We start from the raw sequence: 12137 nt of genomic DNA, 5'->3' as shown, positions 1-12137 counted from the left end.
GTTTTCTGTTGGCATAAGTGATTATGATGCACAAAGCATTCTTCATTGATGTTGGCAGAAAACGATGATCAGGTAACTGACCAACTAGTCAGGTCACTGACCATGTAACTGGTCGGGTCACTGACCAAGTAACTGGCCAGGTCACTGACCATGTAACTGGCCAGGTCACTGACCAAGTAACTGGTCAGGTAACTAATCAAGTAACTGATCGAATAACAAAACTGAAATTGTGTTTTGTGTTTTAAAACTATGCTTCAGTTTTATCTTCCAAAGAAGTGGTCAAGTATGGTTTTAGAATACAAAACAGCAATATGCGTGCTTGATGAAAATAAATACGGATACTTAGAAATTTTTCTTCTGTCTAAAGATGTGGATAAATTTCTTTGGATAACTTGTTTTCATTGAACATGGTATATTGATAAAGAACTCCAGGATGTTATGCTTCTGCTCAAAAGTGTTGCTTAACATTATTTTTGGTTATGGACTGATATGAATGCAAGTATGGATTGTTTAGGTTTTCTGTATGTTCTTGTTTTGGTTGCTTAAAGCTAAATAAAACACAGAAAACTTAAAGTTATTTTCTTTACAAATTGAGAATTCACACGAATTTTTGTTTTGCTCCTTAGGTAACTCCTACATGAACTTGAACAGTGTCTTGATGTTAACTGGAACCAACTATAGAGCTTGGCTAGATTCTGTAGAAAACTATATGGGAATGCATGAGAACATAGACTATTGCTTCACTGAGGATAAGCCTATAGAGTTGAATGAAAAGAGCACCAAGAAAGAAACTGACCTTTACAAGAAGTGGCATAGATCCAATAGAATGGCTAAGAATCTCATTCGTACCTCTATGTCCAAGACTGTCAGGGGAAGTATAGAAGAACCTGAGCTAGCATCAGATTTTCTGGAACTCATAGGTGCTAAGTTTAAAGAAAGTGAAAAGGCAGAAGCAGCTAGACTAACCAAGGAGTTTCATGATTTGAAGTACATGGGTTCAGGGGGAGTTAGAGAACATATTATGAAGATGATCAATATAAATGGCAGACTCAGGGAGCTCTTGATGGGGGTTAGGGATGAGCAGGTAGTGCATTATGCACTTCATTCCTTGCCTAACAGTTTTAGTCATCTTAGGACCAGTTACAACTCTCAAAAGGGAAACTGGACTTTAGATGAACTTATATCCATCTGTGTTGATGAGGAAGCTAGGATCAAGGAAGAAAAAGAACCTGCTACAGCCATAAATCTCATAGAGAAGCCTAAGAAGAAAAAGCCCCAGAATAAGCTCAAGCCTACCAAAGCCATAACTAAGAGTTCAACAGCTGCAGTGGCCAAGGAAAACAGGCCATTTAGGTTCAAGTGCTACTTTTGCAAAAGAGTAGGACACATGAAAAAGGACTGCACTGGCTATAAAAATTGGTTAGCCAAAAAGGGTAAGATTTTTTCTAATACAGTTTTTTCTTTAGAAATTAATCTTATAAATATTGAACCACAGTCTTGGTGGATAGATTCAGGCTCACCTATTCATATTACTAATTCTTTGCAGGGATTCATAAGGAGCAGAATCCCAAAAAGTGATGAAGTGAACCTGTGTGTAGGCAATGGCATGAGAGTTGCAGTCAAGGCTATTGGAACCTTAAAGCTCGATCTAGGATTAGGAAAATTGTTAGTTTTGGATAATGTTTTTTATGTACCTTCCATGAGAAGGAATTTGGTTTCAGTTTCTCTTTTAGTAAAATCTGGTTGTAGACTTGTTATTGATAGTAATGGAATTCTTATTTCTAAAAATTCTGTTCAAATTGGTTCTGGTGTTATCTCGAATGATTATTTACAGTTAAGTTGTTCAATGGCTCAACAAGAAATTTTACTTGTTGAAGATAACACAAACAGTACTAGCACTTTAACAGGTGTTAAAAGAACCAAACTAAATGAAAAGTCTGCATTTTTATGGCATAGAAGACTCGGCCATGTTTCAAAAGAGAGACTGAAAATTTTGGTGAAAAACAACATCCTAAATGAACTTGATTTTTCTGATCTAACAGACTGTGTTGAATGCTTTAAGGGAAAAATAACTAATACTAGAAAGAAGACTGCATATAGAAGCCAAAATTTATTAGAACTCATACACACTGATATATGTGGACCATTTAGGCATCAAACTATCTGTGGGAATGTGTATTTTATCACATTCATTGATGACTTTTCTAGATACAGTTATATTTATCTACTTTCAGAAAAGGCACAAGCATTGAAAGCCTTTCAAATATTTAAGTCTGAGGTAGAAAATCAACTAGAAAAGAAAATCAAAACAGTAAGGTCAGATAGAGGGGGAGAGTTCTATGGAAAGTACACTGAATCCGGCCAACAAAAGGGTCCATTTGCCTTGTTTTTGCAAGACAATGGAATTAAAGCTCAATACACAACACCCTATAATCCACAACAGAATGGTGTTGCAGAGAGAAAGAATAGGACTCTTTTGAACATGGTTAGATGCATGATGTGTACAACTGGTTTGCCTAAATTTCTGTGGGGTGAGGCTTTAAAAACTGCAAATTATATTTGCAACAGAACACCTAGCAAAGCCATAGAAAATACTGCTTTTGAGCTTTGGTGTGGCAGGAAACCTAGTCTTCATCACTGTCATGTTTGGGGATGTCATGCAGAAGCTAGGATTTATAATCCAAGCTTGAATAAACTTGACCCCAAAACTGTTAGTTGCTATTTTGTAGGTTATCCAGATAAATCTAAAGGCTATAAGTTATATTCTGCTCATCATTCACCTAGAATTTTTGAAACACATCAAGTAAAGTTTCTAAGTGAAAAAGTTCACAATACAAACCTTGAGGATTTAACCTCAGTTTTTGAGGAAATTGTGTCAGATGAGAATTTAAGTGTAGCATTGCCTTTAGAACAAGATGTAACTGATCATGTCACTGGTCACGTAACTGACTATGTCACTGACCAAGTAACTGTCCCTGGTCGAGTAACTGGTCAAGTGACTGACCATGTCACTGACCAAGTAACTGTCCCTGGTCGAGTAACTGACCAAGTCACTGACCATGTAACTGTACCTGATCAAGTCACTGCCCATGTCACTGCCCATGTCACTGACCATGTAACTACCCAAGTAACTGTACCTGGTCAAGTCACTGCCCATGTCACTGACCAAGTAACTGACCACGTAACTGGTCAAGTAACTGAACCTCAAAATCCTCCAGTAGCTCAACCTAGAAGATCACAGAGAGCAAGAAAACCAACTTATGGGGGGGAAGAGAGTGACTACATTGTTTATCTACAAGAAGCAGAAATTGAAATGGACTGTGCAGAGGACAATGATCCAACTACATTTAATCAGGCCATTGAAAGTAGTGAATCTCATCAATGGCAGCTAGCAATGGAAGCAGAAATTAATTCCATGAGTCAAAATGCAGTTTGGGAATTAGTTGAACCTGACCCCAACCAGAAGCCTATAGGTTGTAAATGGGTTTTCAAAACCAAAAGAGATGCAAATGGCAATGTAGAGAGACATAAAGCAAGATTAGTTGCCAAGGGTTTTACACAGAAGGAGGGCATTGACTTTACTGAGACTTTTTCTCCAGTTTCTACAAAAGACTCGTTTAGGATAATCATGGCTTTAGTGGCTCATTTTGATATGGAGCTGCACCAGATGGATGTTAAAACAGCTTTCTTGAATGGCGAACTAGATGAAGTGATTTATATGAGGCAGCCAGAAGGGTTTGTACAAGCTGGAAGTGAAAACTTAGTGTGTAAGTTAAGAAAATCAATTTATGGCCTAAAACAAGCTTCTAGACAGTGGTACAAGAAATTTGATTCTGTGATTTCTACTTTTGGATTTACAGAAAATCTTGTTGATGAGTGTGTTTATTTGAAGACTGTTGGGAACAATTTTATTTTTCTGGTACTCTATGTGGATGATATACTTTTGGCTAGCAGTAACATTAAATTGCTTAAAGATACTAAGAGTTTTCTGTCAATGAATTTTGACATGAAAGACTTAGGAGAAGCATCCTATGTACTAGGTATTGAGATTAAAAGAGATAGGGCACAGAGACTACTTGGTTTGTCTCAACACAATTATATTACCAAAGTTTTAAAGAGGTTTGGTATGGAGAAGTGTGCAGCTGGAGAAGTTCCCATGTCCAAAGGAGATAAGTTAACCAAGAAGCAAAGTCCCAATAGTAATGTTGAAAAGGAAAATATGGAGTCAAAGCCTTATGCCAGACTTGTAGGAAGTCTCATGTATGCGCAAGTCTGCACTAGGCCAGACTTGTCTTTTGCAGTAGGGATTTTGTCAAGATTCCAATCTAATCCAGGCCATGAACATTGGGTAGCTGGGAAGAAAGTGTTGAGATACCTGCAGAGAACTAAAAGCCATATGCTAGTTTATAGGCAAGTGGAGGATCTGAAACTCATAGGATTCTCAGACTCGGATTTTGCAGGGAATTATCCAGACTCCAAGAAGTCGACTTGTGGATATGTGTTCATGCTTGCAGGAGGTGCTATTGCTTGGAAAACCATGAAACAAACACTTGTTTCAACTTCTACTATGCAAGCTGAATTTATTGCAGTATATGAAACTGTGTGTGAAGGACTTTGGATTAGGAATTTTCTCATGCAGACCAAAGTATTGAGTCACATTGTGGCTGGAACACTTGCGATTTATTGTGACAATGAGGCTGCAGTTTTCTTTAGCAAGAACAGTAAAAGGTCAAATAATTCCAAGCATATTGATCTAAAGTATTACAGTGTTAGAGAAAGAGTAAAGCATGGTGAAATAGCTGTTTTGAGTATTGACACAAATTCACAGCTAGCAGATCCTTTCACCAAGGCATTGTCAGTAGCAGCATTCCAGAAACATACAGCAAGCATTGGAATTTTAGCTAATTTAGATGCTTAGGTTCAGTAGAGAGTTAGTCCAGTTGGAGCATTTAAAATTCTAAGGTTTTTTGAGTTCTTGTGTTTTAGTTGTGATCTTTTATTTTGTTTATCACAACTTGTTTGTAATGACAGATTTTATTATTAATAAATTTTGAGGTATTTTCAGATTTTGGTTATTACTGCAGTTTTTGTTGAATGTTCTGAAAATTATCGATTTTGTGTTTAAAGTTATACTTGCTATCAGATGGCTTAAATCATGTGAAGCATGATGTTAAGGTTCAAGCAATATCTTTAAGCCATCAGTGTTCAGTAAATTTGCTTGAGTTTTTGGTTTTAGAAACATAAAGTAGGACCTAATATATGTTTACTTGTTGATACACATTAACATATATTGTATCACTTCTGGTTTGACATATGTGGATTGCAGGAGCTTATGTTTGTGGTTTTGAAACTCTGCATTTTTGTTAAAATGTATACTGTTTCTTGCTCTGCATAAGTAACTGTGATCTGACCATGTTGGAATGGATTTTCGATTTGAGTTTGTTATCTGGCGCGCACTTCAGTAAGTTAAGTAGGTTTTGATGTTCTCTGGTGCAAATCATCGAGCATGATATGTGTGAGTCCAAGGGGGAGATTGTAAGATCAAATATGGACATAACACATATCATCATAAAGTAATTGATGATTAGCTTAATATCAATCCTAGTTTAACATGGATACAAACAGTAAATCAATACTAGTGACTTAATGAATAGTGTATCAATTCATTAAGGATAGTAATCTATTGCTTAGTCTACAAGGAAGGCTACAAGTTGTGATACATTAAGAATCTAACTAGGAAACCTAAACCGATATGGATAGCTTTAATGGGAAGCTTCTTGAGGGTTAAGTCTCCGATATATACAGATGAATTGGTCCCTGATTACTACCGACGTTTTGCATATTGTTCTGTCCATTGAGAAGCAAGTTGGTAAGTAACAGAAGGCTATATTCAGTGTTCGTGTTTGCAGTTGCATAAGATGGAATTCATGCCAGTAATTGCTGAAGGTAAGCCTTAATCCCTTTTATGATTGTGTGCATATGTTGTGAGCATGTATATGGTTATTTTACAGTTTTATCCAGACATCCAGACTTCATAATATGAAAAACGAAAACTTGAAAATCAATTTGAAAGTTTTCACCAGGGAGATTGCCACCCCTGTAACATACACAATCAAAAATGACCACCAAAAGTGGGAGAGCATTCAAACTCCTTCAGATAATTATTACCAGAATTGGCAAAGCATTTCTAACCATTAAAGAACAATCAAGGACTCAAGAACTCAAAATTTTCAAATTCCCTAATCAAACAAAACAAACGAGCGTGGAAAAGACGAAAACAAGTACAAAATTGGAATGAATCGAACCGAACGGAGGTGGAGGAGGCGACTCACCGGCGACGCCGTCTTCTTTCTCGGTTGAGCTTCAGTCGAAGTAATTGAACCATTTGAGTCGTTGGGAGAGGGGAGCACGTGAAACATTTATGAACTTTTCTATCGCTATATTTTTAGCGTTTGCTGTAGATTTAGGGAATGTAATCTTCTCTCTCCTCAAAATCTCTATTTTAGAGGAAGGTTTAGGGAAGCTGTTGGAGTTAAAAATGACCTAATTTTCTCTAAAATAGAGAAAAATGAGGAAATGCAGAATCTGTTGGAGATGCTCGAGGATAATGATGCTTATTTATTTAATAAGTCTACAAGATTAAATTAAAGTTCAACGAGTATCCCTACTAATTTAGTCAGTTATGGTGCTCGAGGATCCTTTTTAACCAAGTGTAATAACATTTCATAACATTTCATAGTAGCCCTCTAATAAAAATTTTAGTTGCGGCCAATAAAAATTTATAGGATTTTATTAGCGGGTAATAAAAGTTTATTGGGGGGAGGAGGGACTTGGGGCACCCCCGAAGGGTTGAAGGTTTTGGGCCTGCAGCCTCCACACACCACCCCCCGGTCGGGTGGCACTTGTATCTCCCTAAAATTTGAAACTTTGATTGAGGAAGAATATGAGGAGATTACATCAATTTAAAACATTTTATTATGAGACAAAAAAAGTTTATAGTAGCCTTTTTTAGAACCTTATTAGGGGCAATAAAAGTTTGTAGGGGGAAGGGAGACTCATCTCCCTAAATTTAGAAAAATAAAACTTTGATTGAGGAAGAAGATGAGGAGATTACATCAGTTTAAAACATTTTATTAGGAGGCAATCAAAATTTGTAGGGTTTTGTTGGGGGAGGGGGGCGATAAAAGTTTATATGGCCTTAATTTGGGGGGTGGGGGGGGGGGGGCCAGAAAAGTTTATTTGGAGGAAGGGGACTAATTTATTTAAAATTAGACAAATAAAAGTTTGATTGAGGAAAAAGATAAGCATATAACATCAATTCAAAATATTTTACTAGGGGCAATAAACTAAAAGGCCCCTTACCCAATACACAAAATAAGGTCAAGGTACTCCCACTTCCTCCATCAAGATATTTGTATTCCTAATTACTCAATTTAAGAGCAAAATATCCATTTTAGGCTCTGAAAAATCAAAACTATGCATTGTCACTCAACTCTCTCTCCCCCTCTCACATTGCCGCTAAATTCTAGTGGCCGGATATTCGTCTTCGAGTTGAATTGGGATGTGATATTTGGAAGGTTTGTAGAGAATTTCAAAACGAACAAAGCTCAGTCGGTCTCCCCTTCCAATTTGGCCGGAGTTTGCCGAAATTTGATTCTTTCTTTGATTCGTTGTGTATGGTGAATAACATAGTGCAAAACATATACGGTTGGAAAGAGGGTTTGAAGACGAAGAGAATGGGACAAATTTCATGGCCAGAGGTGGTCGGCCGCGTCGGCAGCGATGCCGCAAAGTTACGGTGTCGGAAAAAAAAAAATTGGGGTTGGGTCTGATTTTTGAGTTCCTAAAATTATAAAAATGCTAGTAACTTAAATCTTTTATAAATTCTTAGTTACAACTCCGATTTTAGCTTGTTACATATCTACAAACTCAGTTTAACATCCTCTACAACTTTCGTGAAGAAAGTTTCTTCAAAATGTGAACAAAATGCCATCTTTTAGTTTAGGGGAAATGATCATTTACCAAATTTTAACTTAAAAATTGGCCACATACCCAAACACTCTAAGAGATTATTTCCTTAATATCCAATTAAGTATTTTTTAATTCATTTTTATTTATTTTTGAGATAATTTTGCCCTCTCCTTTTTTGTCACTTAGAGAAATAAGTCATTGGAGACTTTGCTCGACTCCGGTGACCGAAATCCGGCAACCGATGACCGAAATTCGGTGACCGTTCACCGGAATCCGTGAATTAAGAAATAGTTAAAGTTTGGAAGTAACACTTAAAAGAATAATATTGCTCGATGTCTTCCCAACACTTGTAATTTCGCAGTCACTAGGAAGATGATATTTTTGCTATTCATAAGACCAAACGTGACGCAAGGGCATGCGAATCTGGTGCCGACGGTCCACTCTAGTCCACACGTACGCAGTGATGATTGCTCATATATAATTATTCATAATATTGCAAAATATTGCAAAACTATATAAAGCTGAAGTTGCAGGAGAGAAATAGAGAAACAGAGAATGAGTGGAGCACAGAAGGTGGTGGTGAGCGTCACCGGAGCATCCGGTTACATTGCTTCATGGCTGGTCAAACTGTTGCTGCAACGTGGCTACACTGTCAAGGCCTCTGTTCGTGACCCAAGTCAGTCTCCCACTTCACTTCCCCACTACTTCAATTTTTTCTTTCGTTATGATACATCCCCACATCTTTGTTTGTTCTTTTCGTCTTCAGTTGTGTTCTGTTCGTCTTCAGTTGTGTTCTTATTTATTTCATTTGTTGATCAATGAGGTACTTGTGTTCCTAGGCAGGGCATATCACACTTGATTCTAGCTTTGTGATGTGTGATAATAATAAACTAATCTCTAATTTGGGTCTGCACATTTTACTACTGCCTGAATGTTTTTTGTCAAAGTTTGTAAATTTTATGAAAAACTTGATGTGGGTACTGGAAAATTAGTGTGGGTAGAGTAAAGTTTATGGTTTTGAGTGATTTGGACCTTGGTAAAGTATGATTAATAGTGGGTTTGACCTTGGTAACCTGATAAAGTGATGGGTTTGATTCAATTTACTGACTCATAGGACAAACTGATCCTCAAACAAAGTTGAGGGACGAATTATATTGTCATTTTGAAGATATGTTTGACAGTTTGAGAAGGAACAGTTTTGATGGTTTATTGATTCAACGGCTTCAATCTTTTTGTATGCTACAGATGACAAGAAGAAAACAGAACACTTGCTTGCATTGGATGGAGCCAAGGAAAGGCTTCAATTGTTCAAAGCAGACCTACTTGAAGAAGGATCTTTTGATTCCTTAGTTGATGGTAGTGTAGCTGTTTTTCATACCGCATCCCCATTTTATCACAATCCCAATGATCCACAGGTACATATAGTCTCATTCTAATTGCTTTAGTTGTTATCCACTAATTAGTATGTCTGTATGTATATGTTATTTCACAAAGCGACTCTTCTGTTGAATTCTTTCGGGAGTTGCCAGAATAAAATAAAACTTTCGTTTCAGCAAATATTTAACCTACATTGTGTTTTCTGTTGTATATCAAAGAAGTAGGGTATGTGGTATAAACTGTCCAGTTAGTTGCCATGCTTTTCTTCTGGGATGGTATCTGTCATAGATCTACTTGGATGAAATTATTATTTTTAAAGTTAGTTTATTGGTACTCATGAAAGTTTGCTGGATCCTTACTAACATCTTGTGCAATCTACAAGATTCACTTTTAAAGTTCACAATCTGTAAAAAAGTGTTTATATGGTATGACTTTGGATACATTGAGTATGGAGACCAATGCAGCAATCCCCTGTTAGATACTTTTGTTGTCAAATCGAGTTCTTTAATTTAAGGTTCTATGTTCTTTTGTCAGGTAGAACTAATTGACCCTGCCTTGAAGGGAACGCTTAATGTCCTCAGATCATGTGTTAAGGTTCCGTCTATCAAGAGGGTGGTTATAACTTCCTCTATGGCAGCAGTCGCATTCAATGGGAAACCTGTCGCTCCTGATGTAATAATTGATGAATCTTGGTTTTCAGATCCAGCTTTCTGTGAACAATCAAAGGTTTGCACGTAAATGTTTTTTTTTTTTTTTTGTGGTTGCTTCGGAGACCTATTTGTCATAACTAATAAGAAAATTATTGAATACGAGTTGAAACTCTTTGCCTTCATGGCATAAAAAATGTGTTCATTGTCTTTGCTCCGACATTGGTTTTCTTCAGGCTTGGTATATGCTTTCAAAGACATTAGCTGAGGAAGCTGCTTGGAAGTTTGCAAAAGAGAAAGGAATTGATATTGTTACAATAAATCCGGGATTGGTGATTGGCCCTCTCTTACAGCCAACTCTCAACACAAGTGTGGAGCCAATCCTGAAACTCATAAATGGTACTTGTAAGCAATATTGATAACTATTCATCATTTCAATCTTACTACATTTTTATTTTTGTTGACAAGAATTGAAGCCACTGTTGATCTCCTAGATTTTCTGCTGTGCATAAATGAGTGGACATTGTAGTCGAATCATAGTCTCCATGGCTAGAGTTCTAAAGATATATAATTGTTTTACGCACCAGTTGTCTTTTTTACTTTTTGTTGAGCAATCTTAGTATTCATGAGCACATCATTCGACTTCATTAGTGTCATTTTTATCATCAATATGCTGTTCTTATAGCTATCAATACATGCCGCTTCACATTTAGAATGTTTAATCAATTGCATTAATAAAAAGTATAGTGTTTTATATAGAGAGTCTGCTTGAAGAAAGGGGGTGGATGGTAGAGGTCATAGGAAGGTAATGTTGGAGAATTACTTTCGCGCAATATGTGATATCCCTGAATTGTCAAATGCTATGTAGCCTGGTGGCTGCGTTAAAAAGTTATAGTCAAAGTTAATTTGCACTTCAGCTTGGTATCAGTCTTAAACAACCTGCCTATTAATTTATTATTCCTGATAGATTGTTTTAATAATGCAGGGGCTGAAAAATTTCCAAACACAACTTACAGATTTGTTGATGTTAGAGATGTTGCCAATGCACATATTCTAGCTTTTGAGAATCCTTCAGCTAGTGGACGCTATTGTTTAGTTGGAAGTGTAACACACTGTTCAGAGATTGTAAAAATTCTGCGTCATATCTTCCCTGCTCTCAGTCTTCCAGAAAAGTAAGTTGCTAATATAGTCAAATTCATCACATGTTACTCCTTCATGTGTTTTAGAGGCAGTTGGATACTGCTGGTTTAATTAGTCGTTAATGGTACCTTTATGTTAGAGTTCAAGACTTCCCTCTTGCATGGTATATGCAATAGTTTCTTATCAGGATACATAATCCGGGTTACTTCTGGCAGAAGTGAGATCCTATATAATGTATATTTGGACGAGATCTGTTTTAAGCATACATTATCTCATTGATAGAGAGGGAGGGGGTCATTTGGTCAAAGTTAATCATCTAGAAATATGTTTTTGCTAATTGCCTGCCAATAGTTCTGTTTTCAGTTCTAAATCTTCACTATTGAATAGTTTGACATGAAGGAATGCTTTAGTTAAACTTTCTGATAACCTCCTTTGATAAGATTGGTATACTTTCCAATACTAAATGGTATGGAGTAGTGAGTACAGTAAGAAAATGAAACTGTATTCATATAATTTGCTTGATTGCTGAAGACAGAGTATTGGGACTTCAGAAACTCATGAGTCTCTACTTTTGGCAGGCCTGCAGATGACAAACCTTTCACACCAACTTACCAGGTATCCAAGGAAAGAGCACAAACTTTGGGTGTAAAGTATACTCCGCTAGAAGTGACTCTAAAGGATAATGTTGAAAGTTTGAAGGAGAAGAACTTCTTCTAATTATGGGACTCGTTCCCGATTCAGGAAACAGTTAAAGATTGATAGTGTATGTGTACGTCTACCTTTGAGGTTTTATTGTGAGATCATTGCCTTGTCAAACATATATCTTAAAAATGTTACTTGCTCATAAGCGTACCATAATGGTACTTTGTATCCTATGCCAAAAACTTAAACTATGAGTACTAGAAGTATGGTAAAGTTTCTCTGGAAAAAGCGCATGCTATTTTTTTGTCTCTTCACTCGACACTGCAGGGAATCCTCATTCTCTTTTACTTAATTTGAAAA

At 36.7% G+C, this 12137-nt stretch overlaps 1 protein-coding gene across 2 annotated transcripts; it reads left to right on the top strand.

Annotated features, from left to right (window-relative positions):
• The first annotated feature begins 8477 nt into the window (after nucleotides 1–8477).
• On the top strand, nucleotides 8478–12065 carry LOC112192030 (phenylacetaldehyde reductase). 2 transcript variants are annotated; one of them, XM_024331542.2, is made up of 6 exons: nucleotides 8478–8647; nucleotides 9217–9386; nucleotides 9883–10074; nucleotides 10232–10400; nucleotides 10981–11167; nucleotides 11714–12065. In XM_024331542.2, the coding sequence occupies exons 1-6, from the start codon at nucleotides 8527–8529 to the stop codon at nucleotides 11850–11852; spliced, it is 978 nt and encodes a 325-aa protein (XP_024187310.1). In that variant the 5' UTR covers nucleotides 8478–8526; the 3' UTR covers nucleotides 11853–12065. The 2 variants fall into 2 exon arrangements, with proteins under 2 accessions (XP_024187310.1, XP_024187311.1); XM_024331543.2 differs by having other exon boundaries at nucleotides 8479–8647; nucleotides 10232–10394.
• The last annotated feature ends 72 nt before the right edge of the window (nucleotides 12066–12137 follow it).

This window comes from Rosa chinensis, chromosome 1 (assembly GCF_002994745.2).
Source record: "Rosa chinensis cultivar Old Blush chromosome 1, RchiOBHm-V2, whole genome shotgun sequence".
Lineage (NCBI taxonomy): Eukaryota > Viridiplantae > Streptophyta > Magnoliopsida > Rosales > Rosaceae > Rosa > Rosa chinensis.
This window is presented reverse-complemented; position numbering and strand designations above follow the sequence as displayed.